Consider the following 19,794-nt stretch of genomic DNA (forward strand, 5'->3'; position numbering starts at 1 on the left):
GAGGGGGGAGGGGAAGAGGGGGGAGGGGGATAGAGAGAGAGAGTGTGTCTGTGTGTATGTGTGTGCACAAACATGTATATACACTCAGGGACCAATCAGAAGGACACATCAATGTACTAACTGCAGCTCTCTCTAGGGAGGACAGGTTTTCATGCTTTGTCTATCTGCTGCTATATTATTTGAATCTTTCACCTGGTGAATTCATCCGGTTTTTACATCTGTGATTAAAGGACAAAAATAAAAGAAATTATAGAGAAAACATCTTAAAATTCTTAACAATACAGGGCTATTTTGTTCTCCTTTAAGTTTGTCTACAATTTCTAAATTTTCTCTAATAGCTATATTACTACCTTTATAATAAAATTGGAAGGCTGTGATTCTGACAGAATGGCAAGTAGGAAATGAGAAAGCTAACTCATAGAAAAAGCCCTCCCTGACACACAAGCTCAGCAAAACCACACACACACACACACACACACACACACACACACTAAAACCAAAAGAAAATGTAGAAAAGGAAAGAAATAAATCAAAGGGTTCTCTAAGATTCTAGGTAAGGGGTTGGAGAGGAGTGATTTTTTCCCCCTTAGCTCTTTGTTCCCCCCTTCAAATTTCCCTTAATATGCTTATATTGCTTTTTTAATATTACTTTTATAATGAAAAAATAAATTTAATAAAATCATAATAACAGGAGATGTGCAGAGTACAGCTGGGGCCACGGGAGGCTCACCAGCCCCACAGTTCTTAGGCGGCTCTGAGAAGGAAACAGGGAGAGAGGAACTTGGCTGGTGGTAGGGGTGAGCGCTGCCTCACTTCCTCCTGAGGAAGCCTGTGCCCCATACCTAAAGAGGGCATCAGGGACTCCAGTTTTTGACCCTTCCTGAGGCATTCCCTGAGCTCCAACCTCAACCTACCCAAGATCCAACTCCCCCTTCCCATGAACCTACACTCCAGCGATCACTTCCCAGTGGCAGTGCTGCCTGAGTACCTCCATCCCTCTATCCTGCCCAGTACCAGGCCCTGTCCACTCTTCTTTCTTACTGTATCTCAGCTATGTCCACATCTCTGTGTCCCCGGCCCACAGTGTGGCCTTACCCCACACACTTTCCTAAAGGTTTCTGCATTTCTATGCTCGTTCCTAGTAACTATTTGCACCTTGCAGCCAGACTCTGATTTCTAAAGCCAACAGTTCACTCCCCTACTTAAAATCCTTCTATGGCTCTCTCCTGATCTACGGTCAAGTCCAAACTGATTGGTGTGTGTCACAGAGCCCTTTGTTATCTGGTGCCTGCTGCCTCTCAGACTTGGCAGGACTGGGTACACAGAAAAGCCATTAAGACTTGGACTTGGAGAGGGGCACAGGTGGCTCACACCTGTAATCCAAACTACTCAGCAGAGGATTGCAGTACAAAGCCAGCCTACCTAGAAAAGTCCATGAGACTCTTATCTCCAATTAACTAGCAAAAATCTGGATGTGGAGGTATGACTCAAGTGGTAGAGTTCCAGCATTGAGTGAAAAAAAGCCAAATGAGAGTACAAGGTCTTGAGTTCAAGTTCCAGTACTGGCACAAAAGAAAAAAAAAAGATTCAGACAGCTGCCCTTGCTTCTTGCTAGACAAGAAACCTTGTTTTCACACACATAGCTTTTACCTTCCTCAGCCTCGGTTTCCTTGTCTGTTGCATGGTGACATTAGAGTGGAACATATAAAACCACACTATTGTTATTATTAACCAAACCTGGTCTGTTGTTCAACTTATACCTCACTTCCCAGAGCTGAACATGTCCTGATAATACGTCCTGTTAACTGCCTCTATCACTCCTCATGCTTTATCCCCCCAACCTGAACAGCCTGTCACTTGTGTTCTGCACAGTTCTCCCTCACAGCTGCTATTCCCCAGCCTGGCCCACTTCCCTGGTTTCTCCTCAGTCTTTCTTTGTATTTTGTCACTTCCAAGGAGGGCTTCTCTTAACCCCTAAATCTGGTCAAGTTTCTTCACTGGATTCCCAGATTCTTAGTGTTGACTTGGCTTTCCTATTAAATAGCCCTACCCCAACTCTTGTGGACAATGACCTGCCCTCCTCCTGTCCACTGGAGTTAGGGAGTCCTTCTGGTCCAAGGTCTATAGCTAGTCACATGAGACCCTCCACTCCAACCTCTTCTATAACTCTAGTCCTGCCAGCTCTACCCTCCCCAAATCCCCACCTAGACTATTCCCTTCCCCATACCCTTTCTCTGCTCAGTCTTCCCCAGCACCATCCATTTCTAAGGCCACACCTATTCTGGCTCTGTCCTTTCTTTGCCTAAGCCACAAGTTGGACCATGAGGCTCCATCCACTTTTAGGCTCCACCCACTCAGCTCTACCCAGCCTATAGACCCTGCCCATTCAGTCTCACCTACAGTTAGGCTCTGCCCACTCTCCCCACCCACTCTAGGCTCCGCCCATTGTGCCAAGCAGCCCCAGCCACCTACCTGTGACAGTGCTAGTGGCTGGCCGCGCATGTAGTGCCACGTCGGGCTGTGGTACTGACTGCGGGTGCAGCCCAGGCACCTGCTGCAGCTTGGGCAGTGACATAACAGCCTGGCTGCTCTCAGCAGGCGCTGGTGGCACTAGCAAAGGCTGCTGGGATGAGGCTGACGTGGGCGGCAGGTGGGGTGGCCGGATCTTCTCTGCCATCAGCTGTTCCTTAATCTTGTTAATCAGAACCAGGTTGTCCAGCTGTGGAAAGGAGAGTCACAGGCTGGCTGAGGGGGCTGGAGCCTCACGGCAGCCTGTCTGAAATGCCTGGTCCCTCATGTAAGTAACCCCAAAACCCCAGGCAAAGAGAAGCAGCTCCAATGGGCAGGGGTGAGAGCTGGAAGGGCAGTGCAAGTCTTACCTGGCTGGGCATGGTGGGAGGAGGGGGCCAGAAGTAGGGGTTGTTAAAGCGAGGCTCAGCCATCCTGCAGGGAGAAAGTCACTGTCACAGGAAGTTGCCATTAGCTATGCTCAAGTCAGGGCCAGTATTTGGGATTCCCCTGCCCTATGGAACCCTCAGCCCCGCAGCACAACAGGCCCCACTAGGCCCAAGGAGCCACATCTTCATGCTGAAATGTCTGGAATTCAGTCTGTTCCTCAGTGGGCCCTAGAAGATCCAGACCAGAATGCCCCCAGCACTACCCCCTCCATCATGGCACTGGCAGGCTAATCTCCCAGAAGGACTTGGCTACGGAGCCAACATCATGGGCACATGGATTCCAGGGTCCATCCCCCACAACCCAAAGAAAAATGGGGTGGGGGTGGTGGGCCTGGAGCTGCTTTGCAAATGTCCACAGAGTAGGTCCCAATCCCTGCCCTTCTGCTCCCAACCCTTGAGGAAAGATATCCTTATCAGAAAGATACAGCCTTTCTGGACAGTTTAGGAGGACAATGAATCCTGCCTTCAACTCAAGTCATACTGCTAGAATGTTCAGCAAACTAACATAGTATGCATCCAAAACCTGTGCTGAGGAGGGTTAGGGAGGCCCAAGGCTAGGGCAGTTTGGAGTCTTTAGTAGAAGTGTAACTACTGACTGACTGATGGTCCTCACCACTGGCAAGATCCACGGCAGACCCCTCTACAGTCAGGGCAGGACCAGGAATGGACCTGTGGCACTATCTCAGTCCTCAGAAGGTTTGAGTCTTCTGTGACTCTAACATAAATCAAGAAGTGACTAATAGGGTTAGTGCCCTCTACTGAGTTTCTCTTAACTCTCTTACAGAAACTACTTATCTATCTGATATGGTTACTAAGATGAAACTGTTGATTTGTGAGGAAAGACCAAAAATGGTCTCATTTCCTGTTCTTAGGAGCCTGAGAAGTCTCTAGTAGGGCTTCAGGCATAGGGTCTTTCAATAAAGACACAATCTAAACTGACTGCAAATCAACTCTTGTGATTCTTTCTTTGAGAAGTGAAGAGGGGAAAGAGGTGACCTGTCCAATACCAGAGCACCAGGGTGCCAGGGTCAAGATTAAAACCAGATTTGCCCAAGCTGATTCCTCTGGAGAGCTTGCTCTATAGTCCTTGGTAGCGCACCTACCCACATGCAAATAAAACAGCTCAGTGCCTAAATGTAAAAGTCCTTAATTCTCTGCCAGCCTGGAGCCACTTTGGTCTGACCCTGGCTAAACTGGAGGTCCAAGGGTTTTCCATGGGGCAGCCAGGCAACCCTGACCCTCTGTCAGCTTCCTACTCTAACCATCCAGACCTCAGGATGCCAGGATGCCCTTCCAGCTATCCATCCAGAGTCAATCCCTGCCCCCCACCCACCACTGCCCCTTTATCGCCTCAAGAATCTCAAGAATCATTTCCTGCCTGCAGTTCTCCCTGACTGCTCCAAACCCCTGGGACTTCCTTTCTCCTTTCCTAAAAAAAAAAAAAAAAAAACCCTCCAAACAGGAATAACAGCAGGGAGGCTCCAAGTTACCAAGTGCCTACCTTGTGTCAACAAGCACAATGACACTGAAGGGGAGGTACTCATTTTGAAGCTGAAAAAACTACCGTTCTGAGATAAGTGACTTGCTCAAGGTCACCCAACTGGTGACAGGTAGGCAGACAGCTGAGACTTCACCATGATCTGCCTGACTCAAAGTCTAGTGCATCAGTCCCTTAGCTATTCAACACAGGACAAAACATCTTGATATGCCCAGCCTCTGGATGGCATGGTCGTGACCCCATGGATGGGTACAAGGAAGGGCTGGGGGGACAGAGGACTGAGATGACCCAGTCTGGGAGTTGGATACACTTGTCGAATTCACCTGTGTATCTCCAGCATGCAGGCCCAGAGGTTACAATGCAAACTGAATGACAAAATGAAGGAGTAAGAATTCAAGTTATTTTGAAGACAATCCCACTCACAGCCCCACATACTATCTAGATGCTCAGTGTACACAGCTCTTCAGAATTCCAGCAGAGTGGCAGGAAGGGGAGAGGTTTTACTGCCTTCCACAGAAGGCCAAGCGAGGTCAGCAGGACAGAAGCACCTTACTCTAGGCTACATGGAAGGGAAACAGGAAGCTAGCTGCACTGTGCTGCTGCAGTGACATCAACTCTCTAAGCTCAGTTTCCACATTGTGTAAGATGAAGTGAATGGACTTCCCTTCCTTTCCCTATTCCTGTTCTGGCCAGATTCTCTGCCTGCTGTACCAGGCTGCTCCTCAGACAGGTCTGGGGAAATTGTCCTCTCCTCATCCTCTCCATGTTAAGTTCAAGGTTCCCAGAACTGGATAGTCAGGGCTGAGCATCCTCTGCCACTTATCAAGGACCTGGACAGGCAGGGACCGCCCCTTACCCCAAGCTGGGAATCCAAGCCCAGAACCAGGGTGGTAAATTGCTCTGCTCACTCAGTCATCTGCACAGCCCTTGTCTGTTTTCTGGGTATTTTAATGACTCAATCAATGTTCCTGGCTGTGGTGTCCAACTACCATTGTGTGCCAGATTCAGGAAGCGGTGGGCTGGGGAAGGTATTCCTTGTACCCACCTGACCCATGCACAAGAGGATGCACCCTGCAGAGAAGTGAGGGGAAAGTGTTCAGGGATGGGCTCCTCAGACCTGTTATTGAGAAGGGAACGAAGCTAGAGGGAGGTCTGGTCAGATGTACGCTGAGGACAGATGTTCGGGCAGAAGAGAGGAGGTAGGAAAGCACATGGCCAGCATGGGACAATGAGCTGCCACCCACCAACAGGGAAAGAGCTGGAGAGTGGTAGGTGGCAAGGGAAAGAGAGGTTTTTAGACAAGGGGTCGGGGGAATCCAGGCAAGAAAGACTCCCAGGAGTGTGCAGCCCAGGGGAGCCCTGAAGCAGAGGGCACCCAGGGTTAGGGAAGCCACAGTGAGTAGGGCTGGGGTTGGAGCATCCTTGTTTTTTTTTTTTTTGGAGGGGTCCGGTCGTGGGGCCTGAACTCTGCACCTGGGCGCTGTCCCTCAGCTCTTCAGCTCAAGGCGAGTGCTCTACCACTTGAGCCACAGCGCCACTTCCGGCCTTTTTTTCTTTTTGCTTATGTGGTGCTGGGGAATCGAACCCAGGGCCTCATGTATGCAAGGCAAGCGCTCTACTACTGAGCCACCTTCCCATCCCCATAGAGCATCCTTGTTTGATGGGCTGAAAAGACAGGCTGGCAGTCAGGCAGGGCAGGTGGAGGAGGTGATGCCATGAGCCCCGGGCCTGGACCAGACTCCTGCAGTGGGGCTAGCAAGCCATCATTTTGTCTCTCATTCTAAAAGGAGAAAAAAGTTGGATGGATGGATGGATGAATGATACATTTCTAGAGCTGCTTGAAAAATAGTTTCCTGATAGCAGCCAGTCTGTCTGCCCACCCATCCATCCATCCATCCACCCAGACTTCTATCCTTCCATCCCAGACACACCCTCTGGGCCAAACTAGGGACCAGTGCTAGTGAGCCTGAGGAAAGCACCCTTCCTTCCTAAGTGAGCAGAAGCAACAATTCGTGGGCTTCTGCAAGGAGCTCCCACTATGAACCCCACTATCCACCACCCACCACCAACCACCTCCCCTGACCAGAGCTGAGGGACCACCTTCCCTATGTCCTCCTTGCCTGCTCTGCCTCCTGGACCCTTACGTGCATGGGACTCCTCAGGACGGGAGGGAGTCTCTCCTTTTCCCAGGCAGCTCAGCTCCTGGGCAGCCAAACCTGGGCCTCCACCTCCCACCCAAGCCCCGCCCTGGGGTTCAGGCCCAGCTCTCCAACTACCCCCTGCCCCTCCCTCTGGCTGTTTCACAGCTGTTCAGCTTCAGCAGACCTGTTCTGGCCACAGATTTCATCTTTGGGGTGCCTCTTCTTGTCACCCCTACCTCTGAACAGGACATCTCATCTGCCTAGCTGTTTCTGTCATAGACTCATGACCCACAGAGACCCACAGCACATCCCCCTCCCCTCACCCCTACCCATCCCCAGATAGCCACAAGAGCCATTTCTAGAATCTCTCTAATCTACCTACTCTTCTCTACCAGTTCTAGTCATGGCACTTCATCTCCCCAGAGAGCAGTCTGCTGTGTTTGGAACTCAACACACCCTGGATTCAAATCCTGGTTACAAGTCACCAGCTGTGTGATCTTGGGCAGGTCACTTGCTCTGCCCCCCAAGTTAGGGATGAGCAGTCAGAATGTGGGCCAGGGCCTTCCTGGAAAGGACATGCTCCTGCTTGGGTCTTAAGGAGTAAGGGGAAGTTAGGCAGGCATAGACAAATGGAGACATTCTGGCAGAGGCAATGGCTTGGGCAAAGGCCACAGGTGAGAAACATGGGTGTGAGGGGAGCCCACTGGGAGACAGGAGATGAGGCTGGGGAGGCAGACAGGCCAGGCTCAGAGGCAGATTGATCCCTGAGACCTGGTGGGAGCCTGGACCTGGAGCAGGAGGTAACCAGTGGAATGTGTGGCTTGGAAAGACCCCTTTTCTGTGTGCTCTCTGTGCCGTGTGCAGAATGCTCTGTAGAGGCAACGCGGGAGACAACGGGGGATCCTGTGCAGATGGCCCGCAGAAGGGACTTGGTAGAGCTGAAGGCCCAAGATGTGTGCAGGCTGCCCCCACAGGGTGCTGGGAAGTTCCTGGACACTGACTTGGACAAACACAGTCACAGAGACATGCAGACAGACAGCACCAAACCCCACATAGGACAAACACAGACCTATGGCCACAACATGGCCCAGTAGGGACCCAACTGCCATGAGCAGGAAGTGTCAGGAGGGTGAGCACCTCTCCAGAGGGCACACCTGAGGGTGGCCAGGAGGGGCACTCGGATGCTTTAATCCCCCAAAGAACAAACCCCTCATTGACAGATCGCAACCTGGAATGCCAGGCTCCTTACCTAGAGGGTCCTTTCCCACTTGGTGAACTTCTACTCATCCTTCAAGACCCAGCTCAAGTGTTCCCTCTTCTACGGAGCCTTCCCTGAACCCCCAGTCAGTCACTTCCTCTGTGTTCCCAACAGCACCTTGTATATGGGAATAACAACAACAATAACAATAAAATGTCGGCTATGTGCTGAGTACATTAGGATCCCAGTTACTGAATCTTCCCAATGGCCCTGTGATGTACACTTAACAGAGGAGACAACTCAGAAAGGTCAACCAACATGCCCAAAGTCACACAGCTATTAAGTGAGGGAGTCACAATGCCACTCAGATCCAGCCCAACAGTGCACTCCAGTGTGGTCTCAGTTTCCATGGCACCTTGGTATCTTTCCCCACCAGACCGTGAGCTCTCCCCATGCAGAGCTGGTGCTCATTCACCAGGGATAACATCTGGCATGTATGGCGGTCATCTACAATGGGCTGGGAACTGTGACAAGAATATTTACAGCAATGACTTTAGTGCTACGATAGACTCAATGTACAAATGGGAGAGGAAACTGAGGTCCAAAGAGGTTAAACGATTTGCTCAAGGTCTGGAAAGGCAGCCTCTGAAGTCAGCTTGGCCAACACCGAAGGAGCGTGCACTGCCAGGTGCCAGGCCCTGCCAACACGGGGAGGTTCAGAAGGACACAAAAAGGGCAGGCAGCTGGGCCACAGTGGGTTACAAGGAGTTGTCCCCACCCAAGGAGGAGGAGTTAAGCAACTAGGCCCCTCCCCTCCCCAAACCCCAGCCCATCCCACAGACATTAAATAAAGTCAGGATCTGCCCAGGCCCAGTGGTCACATGGGACCCAACTCCCAACAAAGCGAGTGAGAGACAGCGGGCAGGACCCAAGCCATCAGGACACTGTGATTACAAGAGGCAAAAATAAAAACCTGCGTCAGAAAGGCAAAGCTGCGGGGAACCACACCCAGGGGAAGGAGGGATGGGATTGGAGAGTAGCAAGGGCTGGTTTGGGTTTTTGTCTTTGTTTCTCTGATTTCCAAAATTCTTAGTAATGTCATCCGTCGCTTTTATAAGGAAAACAATAAATTTATTCTTGAAATTTGAAAGAAAATGGTTGGTAGTCCAAGGGGCACAGCTGCAGGGTCTGGAAGCAGAAACATGGGCAGTTTGGGTCAGCCATTGGCTGACAGTGGGCATCCGCAGGCCACTGCATGCCAGGCCCCACACAGTCCCACCCTCCAAGCACAGATGACCAGGGTGGGCAGTGGGTGTGAGGAAAGGCGATCTGTACTTTGAACTTGATTACATTTCCACAGGCTGGGAGGAAAGAGGGTCTTCAGCTCCTCCTCCAAGGATCTCTACATCCCCACCCCATTCTTCTACTGTAGTGACTCTATTCTACAGTATAAATCAGTTCACCCTCCCCTATCTGGAACCTCCCGTGGCTCCCTAATGTACTCCAGGCCCAGTCTGGATTCCAGCCAGAGCAGACTCTGGTATCCTCTTTGGTCATTGCTTGTCCTGTCTTACATCTGCCCAGCCAGACTGGAGTCTCCCTGCCTTCTAGTACTCAACTTGCTTTCCTTTTTCTTCACCTTCAAGCAGTCTGTGTCCCCTCCCTGGGGCCCTCTGTCCTCTCCAGTTCACTGGTTAATTTCAACTCCTACTCCCAGCCTGACTTTACAGAGCACTTCCTCCAGGAAGCTTCCTTTTCCTTTGGGCTCTCACTTTTCCATCATCAGGGCACCGCACACCCTCTTTTCTGTCTCATCCATCTTTGCTGCTGGCATGTGCTCTCGGTTGGGGAGGAAGGAAAGGATTGTGGCTGAGTTCTTTACCTTTTAAGCCCTACACTGTATCTGGCTGGTGTTTGAACGAATGAACCAATGAATGAATGCAAGCATGCATGCATGCTAAGGTGAGAGGAATGGGAAGTGTTGGCATGGATAGAAGACCCTCCCACACACACACTTCCAAATCACCTCTATCCTCTTTGACATTATGGTTGCTCCTGCATTCAGTTGTTCCTTATTTCCTACACTCTCTTCCTGCTTGATCCAAGGGTCTGTATGTGTTCTGTGAGGCCTTGGAAACACCCGCCCTCCCCCAAGGACTGAACAGTTAGCAAGCACAGACAATGATTCTGCTTCCCTAGCAGTGAAAATTAAAGGAGTCTCACTTGTCAAAAGAGCAAAAAGAAATAAAAGGATAACACCCAATCCTAGCAAGAGTATGGTGAAATTAGCATGCTCACAGATTATGGCTTAAGAGTGTAAATTGGAACAATCATTCTGGAAAAAAAAATCTGGCCATAATGTGTCAAGAACTCTACAAATGTTCACAGACTTTCTGGCTACTGATCACATTCTCGGTCATCCATCCCTAGGAAATAACCCAAAGATAAAGTTACATGCACCAAACTGTTTGCTTCAGGATTTTTAAAAATGACAGCAAAAACCTGGAATAGCCAAAATTGCTAACAGGGAGATGGCTCTATAAATCATGTTCATCAGTGACTGTCTACAGGTAACTGCTAGTGCCTCTGGCACTGCCGAGACTCATTTAACACTCATTCAACCTATCAGAAGCACGGCACAGAGTCATTAGGGAACTTGCCCCAAGTCAAGCTGCAAGTATAGGATTCAAATCCAGACCACTGTGCTGCAGAGTCCAGGCATCTGTAAGTCCAGCTACTCAGGATGCCGAGACCTGGAAGATCCCAGTTCAAAGCCAGCCCAGGAAGAACAGTCTGCAAAGACTCTATCTCTAATTAACCAATAGAGCACTCACTGTGAGTGAAAAAGCAGAGTGAGTGAGACCTTGAGTTTAAGACCCCTATAAGAACACACATACACAAAAGCACCTTGCATGCTGGGTGTGGTGATTTATGCTTGTAATCAATCTTAGCACTTGGGAGGCTATGGCCGGAGGACTGGGAATTTGAGGCCAAGCTGGGCTACACAGTAAGACACTCTCAAAAAATTCCCTACAGTCATGTAGAAATACAATAGTTGGAGAAGAAGACTGAAAAGAAAGAAACAGATAGCCAGGAACTAGTGGCTACATGAGCCACTTGCTATTCAGGATGCTGAGATCCAGAGGACTATAGTTCAAAGCCAGCAAGATGCCAGGCTGGCAATATGTGGCTGAAGTGGTAGAGTGCTAGTAGAGGAGCAAGCCAAGTAAGTGAGTGCTTAGTTAGCCTTGAACTCAAACCTGGTCCCTGCAAAAATTAGAGGAATAAGTATACAAATGATATCTATATAAAAACTGGATGCCAAGAGAAAGGAGAGTTAGAAAATACCCGTATCTAACAGTGGGGTGTTTCACTTATCGTCTTGCTATTTCATGACTTTTCTGCAGGGTGTCTGTCTACAGGACTGTTTCAAGGAACATTTTAAATAAAACTAAAACTCCAACAGGTTCGGCAAAACAACACACCCAGCCCCTCAAATCCTGTACATTCAGCATGGAAGGGTCTCAGGGAAAGACAAGACTTGCTGAAAGTCTCTCTGGAACGCAAGCCTCAAGCCCCAACCCCAACCACGACAGCAGTCAGGAAAGGACTTCTTTCCCATCCTATTCAAAATCTTCTCCCTGTCTGGGCTGCAGTACAGCAGGACACCTGAGATTTTCATCGGGAAGACCCTGCTGGCCACGTGCACAGATATCCACTGTACCCGTCCTCCAGCCACACTGTAGGCCACTGTACGCTGTACCACTTGCAGGCATCCCAAACAATATGCCAGTTGGAGCCACCCATCTGGGGGTCACACCACCCTGCCACTGAATCTCAGCTCCAGTGTCACCCTATTGGCTGAATGGCCAGTCCCTCAAGTAAGCCAGGAGCTCTGCAAGGGTAAGGCTTGGGTTTAGTTCTTAGTTATGTTCCCCAAGGCCCCACTCAACCCCACAGCCCAGCCTGCTTAGAGATCACATGCTAACTTTTCACCAGCAGGAGCTAGGTTCCCTGTTATACCCTCCCACGTCCCTGCATTCTCCCTACCTAAACATCTATTCTGTCTCCCATCAGCTGAAACCCACAAGGACAGGACCACCACATCAGCCTAAGCCAAGCACTGAGCACATGGGAGGGCTCTAGTTCTCAAAAACCTGTAGAAAGCAGCAATGGGAGGAAGTCTTTCCATCCAGGAGAGTGAAAAGGTGGGGGAGCATTCCCGGCAAAGGGGCAGTGTACACAACTTGCTTTCTGGAAGAGCAAATAGAAGGAACTGTATGTGCAAATACCAGAGGCAGGAAAATGTACACCAGTGGGTTTGGTCTGGGGTGGGTATAGTGCAGGAATGTATAGGGGAGGCAGGGGCTGGTGGCTGGAGCAGTTGATACGGACAGGGCCAGAGTTAAGGCCTCATGCTTAGATGAAAGTAAGGTGGGGGTGGGAGCCATGGACAAAGTTTGTGACAAACAGGTCCTTGTGGGACCAAGAGGATAGCCTGTAGAGGACACGTAGGAGGTGATGAGGTTTCCTACCATTCAGATTCCTCGAACCCCTGTGCTTAAAGTCGCCTCCCACAGCCCCTCTTCCCTCCCCATGAACACACTCCATTCAACCTAGAGTTCGAGCTGCTGCCCCCACCCCATCCATCCCCAAGACCCTAGCCAGGCCAGCCTTGGAAACTGGCTCCTGGGAACTTCCTGTGAGGCACAAGGCTCCCGAGGGTCCTGGATCCAATTAGGCCGGGTTTCCGCAGCCCTGCGGGGCTGGGAAGGGCTGTTTTCATTGCGATGGTGAAGCTGATCCCGGGAGGGTGCTCTCCACTGCTGTCTGGGCCTGGACCATGAGAACTTCTGTTCTTCCTCTCCCTTGTCCTTCCTTGGCCCTCCCACTCTCCAGCCCTTCACATTCTGGGAGCCCCCTCTCCTTGGTTCCTACCTCTAGCCACCTAGAGACAGCCAGCAGTAAGTGGACTTTCTCTAGGCTGAGAGAAAATGCCCTAGACCCCTCTCCACCGCCAGCTCTGGGGACCCCTAGCCCCCATGCCAGCAGGGAACTCCTGCCGGCAAGGGACAAAGATAGGGATGGCAGGTGGCCAAGTACTTCCTCCCTGCCAGGCACCTCAGATGCTTGGTGGGCACTTCTCAGACCCAGGCAGATGCATGTGCATCTGGAAAGATCGCACAGATACAGAAGCTGCCTAGAACATACATGGACAGCTAAATGACTTCTGATAGAGCCCACACCCAGGACACCTAAGGAGCCTTCACCCCAAGTTCCTTCCCCATAATGGTCTCCACCCAATTCCAAAGGCTCCCCTCCCTGTTTCTATAGTAACCTCTTCCTTGTTTAGGGTCAGGAATGAAGCTCAGAGCAGTTCTAATCTTCCCAAGGTCACGCATTGGTGAGGGCCAAGAGAGCAGAACCTTCTGGCAAGTCCACTTCCTCTCTGAGCCTCAGTTCCCTCATCTAAGAAATAAAAGGGCTCAGTTAAAATCCCAGCCTGAGTCCCTAGGCCCTCACAGTTGTGATGTGGCATGTTAGAAAGCATGGATCATGAAGCCCAGGCCTGGGCCTCACTGTTCTCATCTGTAAATGGGGATGGTCCCGGTACAGATCACAATGAGTGATAAGAGGCTTTAGGACAGTACCTGCCGCAGAAGGAATCCTTGAGTGCCAGCCTTGGCAGGTTTTCTACTAAGATGTCTGGGTACCATCCCCAATCATCTGCAAAAGGGGAGTAGAAGTCTACTCAACCTACTGCGTTCTAGAGCTGCACAGCTCTGAGGAGCTATCTGGACCCCTGTGGGCTGTTCTGTCAAGGATGGAGCTCCAGCTCCCATATAATCTTAAAACCAAAAAGCTGACTTCTGAGCTGGGGCTCTGGCCTACGCTCCAGGAGCCTTCAGGACATATCCCAGGGGCTCTGGGCAGGAACCTCCTCTGGCGTAGTCTCTCAAAGACCCCTGCATGCCGCAGTAGCTGCAGGGTAGGTAAGGTGGACTCAGGCCTGAGTAGAGGCCAACAGGTAGAGCGGGCCATAAGCAGAGCAAGGCAGCCATGGGAGGGCTGGCTGGGCAGAGAGGAGCCAGGAGGGCTGGGTAGCCACAGGGGTGCAGGCCAGAGAAGATCCGCCACAAGCTTGCCCTCTTCTACACGTCCCATCACTCACACCCTCCCCACCTTCTCAATGTCCCTGCATCTCCCACCTCAGGTCAGAAACACCCTTCACCCAGGAAATGGTCTCAGCTCAAAGGTCACTTCCTCTCAGCAGTCCTCCCTCCTCCCCATCACTGTAGTCTATCTAAAAACACAGTGATAGAGAAGCCCTTCCAAAAAGTATTTCCTCTCCAGAGCTCACCAAAACAAAACCGGCAATGGCAGAGCCATGTACCTATGGTTACATTTTGTATAGAATCTGTCTCCCTAGCCTAGGGGAGGACTACATCCGTTTTCTTCACACTGTCCCCTGCAGGGGCCCAGGACCTGGGATATAAGATGTGCACAGCAAATCTCACTCAACTGAATGCAGATGAGAAATGGAGAAGAACTACCTGCCACACCCATCTCTTTAAGCAGGTCCCGGCAGGGAGCACACACAGGTGAGGGCAAGGGGGTGCCCAAAGGATTCTGTGCAAGGCCCAGGATAAGAGGCTGCATTCTCACCAAGACAAACAAGCATGCCTGTACCATGTGCCTACACATAAAAGCACGTGTGCACAAGTGTGTGATCATACATAAAAGCATGTGTGCACAAGTGTGTGATCGTGTGAGTGGCAGGGTGTGTACCCATTCGTGTGTGTGTGTGTGTGTGTGTGTGTGTGTAGGGTCTATGTACCCACATTCCAGCAGACAGGCTTCCAATCTGCCTGGCTCCTGGAAGCCCAGGTCAGGTCAGTCATGGAGTTACAATAGCTGACTGTGTGCTCAAGCATATCAGGGTGTTCACAACCCAGTCCCCTATCCCTCCACAGAAACCCAGAACCTAGAATAGCCAGACTGTCCTCTCAGGAATCTAACACCTTTATCCAAAGCTCAGAAAAGAATCCAGATGGTGGGGATTACCCTGAGGTCATCCTTGGGAGTGGGGCAGATAAAATGCAAGACCTCCCCAGCCACATCCTTCAGCCTGTCCCTCACACCTTCCTTATCCACTACAAACACCTACCCAGTCTGCAACGCATAGCTCCTCCTAAGCTCCAGAAAGCCATCCCAACTACCATGGCCCCAACCCACCTCCACCATAGCCAGTTTGCTAAATATCACTCAAGGGCCGGGGCTGCCTCAGTGCCCAGAAATGCTGTCATATGGTAGAGGCAGAGCAACTTGTTGACACCCAGGGAGTGAAAGCCCACCAGGTAAAGCCTTGGGAAGCCTTCCCCCCATTTCCTTAATGGGTAAAAAGAAGTTTGACCAAATGACCTGAATCAACCTCTTAACAGTGCATGGATTTAGATTTCCAAGATTAGATAGACAAACATCATCAGATACAGACCTTACATGTGCCTTCTCAGGTACAGCGAAAGCCCAACCAAACAGCCCAGAGAAGTGCCAGCATGGTACTACAAAAACACCAGAAGTTCAGGAGATACCAAGTGTTCCAGCAGTCTTTGTGTAAGGTCCATTCATATGTTCAACATGGTACTCTTTGGATAACTGATCCAGGTAGCTGCTACCTCAGATGCTACGGACGTCATAAAAACCACAAGGCCAAGGCACTGGGAAATCAGAACACTAACATCACCCCCCAGGTGTTGCTCACTGGACTGCTGCAATAGTTGACACTTCATAAAGAAGAAAATCTTTCTCCCCACATCAACTATCTGACCATAGGCAGCTGGGTGTGTAGGGAGGAAGGGGTTTTATGAGAGGGAAAGTTCTAGAAGAGATCACAGGTCCCTCTCTCAGGATGCGCAAAGGGGTTCCTGCACTGTGCACGGATCCTAGTGAGACCCACAGTACTACTGGATTCCAGTCCTAGCAATGGCCCAGCCAATTAGTCTCCAGAGAGCTCCAGGGCTCAGTTTCCTCACCTGTAAAATTGGGGTCATAACAATGAAGATAAGATACTTCCATACTGATAAAGGCTTATAGGACATGGTCTGACACAAATGAGCTCCCTGTGTCACTAAATAAATGAGGCAGTAAGAGTCTACTTGGTAAGATCCTAAATCAAAGATCGGATGATGCCAAAGCTTGAGATGTCAAAGGTTCTGAGCTAAGAAGCTGCTAAGGTTCTGAGATGGGGAGAGATTCTTAGATTCCAAGGTTTAATTATCTCATTATTTCCTAACAACAATCCTGAGCCTCCCAGGGGAAGATAACAGACCTCAATATAACTTCATTTCCCAGGCACTGCCAAGCCACCAAGGCTGCTGCCACACCTGGACCACCTCCCCTGGCCCCCTCCCTCCCCCCACCTCCCCTACCTCCCAGCCTGGCCTCAAGTCTGCTGAAGGATCAGCCATACCTTGCTCAAAGCTGGCATAACCTCAATGTCCTAGTTGGAGTAGTCAGGCAGAAGTACACATAACCCAAAAAAGAGCCCCAAAAGCAATCCGAAAGGCTTACGTGATGGAGGGTGACAGCAAAAAGCTATTATAGAGCAAATGGTCAGGGAAGCCCCTCTGAGGAGGTAACATTCGGATGGGGTGAGCAAATTTCAGAAACAACATTCCAAGTGAAGGAATGTGCAAAGGCCCTGTCAACAAGGCTTTGGTAAATTCAAGGTAGAGAAAGAAGCCAGAGAGCTGAAGGTAGAGACTGAGGAGCAGGGCAGAAGTGGTGAGGCTGAAGAGTAGGCAGGGCTTTCACAGACCAAAAAGGGCCTTGAAGATCAAGAATGAATTTTGGATTTTTTTTCTTCTAAATGTCAAAAAAAAAAAAAAAAGGCAGGCCTGGCAAGGTAATCAACAATCCTTAGAATTCATTGTGTATATGGATAGAGCTCCTACCATATGCCTCATAAAGGCTTGGATGATATCAGATACATCAGTCTACAACCCATGAGAGATTCAGGAATAAGGAAAAGAAGGCTCAGAAGAGGCAAGAGAGTGTTCAAAACAAGTGTCACAAATGGGTCTTGATCTCAGGATGCAAGTCTATCACTATTACAGTCTATGGAACTCCTATTCTCCAAGAGACCTTCCTTGGAGTCTCTGATAGGCACTCACTGAATGCCAGCTGCCCTGACTGGTGAGCCTGAGGCCTCAGCTCTTATTGTTGGCTCTAGAGACTTCACAGGACTACACTTGCATCTCACTTCTCTCCAACATGGGCTTGGGTGGTTGGTTGGATGGATGGATTGATGGACAGATGGATGGTTAGATGAATGGATGGGGTGGATGGATGGACAGAAAAACAGACCACTGAAATAACTGATCAATGAATTAATGAATGGGCAACAAAGGAATATATAAATAATATAGAAACAAATGAATGGGTAATCTAGCCAAAAACAATGAATGATGGAGAAAGGCAGGGCAATGAAGGGTGTGCCCAGGGAAGGGTCAGGGCCAGGGTAACTTCAGACCCAGGCTGTACTTCACCATACACCAGCTTCCTCTCTCCAGCTGGGATTAGCTTACCTCCATTCCCCAAAACTACAGGTAGCCTGTTCTTCAGCGCCTGGCCTGAAACCTATGTCATGGCCAAGTGTGGTCATTATCCCCCAGTCCCAGCAGCTAGTGTTTCTCCCCCAAACCTAGGGAAGCCTGGGTGCTTCCCTGTCCGTGACTCCCTAGAGGACACAGGAGACCACGGCTGCAGGCCTAGCTGGGAGGAGAATCACTGGGTGACTTCCAGCTAGTGGCTTGCCCTCTCTGAATGACCTCCTAGGGCCTTTCCAACTCTTACATTCTTTGGGGTGGGAGATGGGCCTCTGGATTTTTACACAGTCACTGAGGTCAGCAGAAGAATTTGAAAGAAAGACAAAAAACCAGAAGTGAGCAGAGTCCTGCCCACAAGCACCAAAGCCCACCTGGGAAAAGCCCACACAAGGAGTCTAACTGTCTAAAGCTACGCCCTCCTCTGCCACTGCCTGCCCTCTCCAAGCCTCTGTTTTCTTTAATTTTAAATTTTATAATGACGGCTCAACTGTCCCCACCTTAACATTTCACTCCAAGTCCGTTTTGAGGGGAGCCTGACATGGCAACAACCATGAACCACACAGGGCAAACTGTGAAGTCTGCTTCCCCAAAGAAGGACAGTAAGAGCAAAGGTCAGAGGGAGTGAGGGGGAACATACTGTCCCATCTCAATCCAGTTCTGTCCAAAACGAGCCTTCTAGCTGTGGGCACCTGAAATATGGTCCTGCTCTCAGCAATCCTCCTATGGTAACAGAACTCTGGGCAAGTTATTTCTCTTTGTTCCTCAGTTTCTCCCACTGAAATCCAGACATCTTGGTACCCTCTGATCCAGGCATGCCCTTGCTCTGCAGCTCAGAAAGCCTAAACCCCAGCTTTCAACCTTTAATAGTCCTCAGGATGCTCACAGAGCCCAAGGGAGTCAGGACACAGATCACCTGTGTCCTGAGGGGCTCCCCTCCAGGAAATGGGGGAGAAGGTGGCTACATGGGCTCAGAGTAGAGTGCAGGACAGACAGACTTTCCCAACAAGGGAAAGGCCTGGCCCAACCCCACATCTCCTTAGATAGCACAGGCCACCCCAGATTTTGTGGGTCTGGCTTTTAGATCCTCTGCAGCCCATAGACCCAGCAGGTCCTGACCTGTCCAGCCTCAGGACAGGAACTCAACCCAAGTCCAAACTGCCTCCAACTCAGGGGCCTCTGGGGTGTCAGGGCAAGGGTGGCAAAAAGGGGTAGGCTGGAATGCAGGGGAGAGAGAGGCCCACGGCCTGAGGGGCCTGACAAACCAACCACCCCTTCCAGATGCCACCTCCGAGGGCCAAGAGTACCCCAGGTAGAATGGGGTTCCTTTGCCAAACACTCCACTTGCCCCAAGTGTGTGTGTATGGGGGGGAATCACACACATACACACACACATACACACACACACCCCAACCCACTAAGGGCAAGATTCCCGCCTACCAAGGGTCCTGACCACCCATGAAGGAAGGAGCAAGGCCCACCCCTGGTTCCTGAAGGTTCCACAGATGCTCCAAGGCAGGGTGGTGTGAAGGCAGGATTCTTTCTTCAACCCTGGAAACCCTGAATCCCTTCCGAGTCTCCAGTGCCAGCCCTCCTCCCCCAAATCTGGAAATATAGTCCCTTGAAATGCCATTTCTACAGAGCCCCTTTCCAAAAGACTCTCCGTTCCCCCCAAAACTCCCACCCCCAAGCCCTCCGCAATCCGTCCCCCACCCTCCCCCGCGCGGCACTGAGGAACCCGGCAGTTAACTTTCCCCCCCCCAAACCCTTGCAAAGGCGGCAAGCTGGGGGGGGGATGGGGGCGGGTGAAGCGAGCCCCCAAGATCCTTTCGCGGGCATCTCACCGCCTTCCAAAAAAAAAAAAAAGCTTAAAAAAAACTTTCCGAGTTAACTTTACATCCCCATCCCTCCCCCGAAATCGGCCGCCCCCCCCGCGCTTTTTTTTTTTCTTTAAAGTGCAATTGCATTGTGTCTCACCTCCCCGAAATGGCTCGAAGCTCTCGCCAAAGAAAAGGAAAAAAAGCCAACCCTTCGGGTGCCCCCTCTGCTTCCAGCCGCCTCTCCCACATTCTCAGACAGTTTTATTAAAATTTTCAGACAAAAGAAAAACAAAAATGGCAGCCTGGCTTATTTTTAAAACAGGACAGGGACGCCATATTCTGCAGATCTGCAAAAAAACGGAGAAATCCGGCCCTGGCCGCTCCACCGGGCCGGCTGCGAAGTGCGCGAACCGCGCCGTTTGCAATCCGTTTATTTGCATTAAGCCCCATGAATCATTGTTTACCGGAGAATTGCAGCAGGTTTGAATAGCCCGGCTTAAGAAAACACACGCACACACACACACACACGCACTCGCACACCCGCCGCACACACCCGCCGGAGAGACACACTTCCG

General features: G+C 50.5%; 1 protein-coding gene across 2 annotated transcripts in view; it reads right to left on the minus strand.

The window, feature by feature from the left end:
- The window catches only part of Znf362 (zinc finger protein 362), a 40,509-nt gene that overhangs the window by 19,520 nt on the left and 1,195 nt on the right, over positions 1 to 19,794 (minus strand). The window contains exons 1-4 of one of the 2 annotated variants that reach the window (XM_013020525.1): positions 18,881 to 18,992; positions 7,846 to 7,971; positions 2,880 to 2,943; positions 2,473 to 2,719 (exon numbers count right to left, since the gene is read on the minus strand). In XM_013020525.1, coding sequence (XP_012875979.1) covers positions 2,473 to 2,719; positions 2,880 to 2,943; positions 7,846 to 7,883 — 349 coding nt within the window. In that variant the 5' untranslated portion in view covers positions 7,884 to 7,971; positions 18,881 to 18,992. Of the gene's footprint in view, positions 1 to 2,472; positions 2,720 to 2,879; positions 2,944 to 7,845; positions 7,972 to 18,880; positions 18,993 to 19,794 lie in introns of those variants that run through there. The other variant, XM_013020526.1, reaches the window with a different exon arrangement.

Source organism: Dipodomys ordii, unplaced genomic scaffold (genome assembly GCF_000151885.1).
Source record: "Dipodomys ordii isolate 6190 unplaced genomic scaffold, Dord_2.0 Scaffold51, whole genome shotgun sequence".
Taxonomy (NCBI): domain Eukaryota; kingdom Metazoa; phylum Chordata; class Mammalia; order Rodentia; family Heteromyidae; genus Dipodomys; species Dipodomys ordii.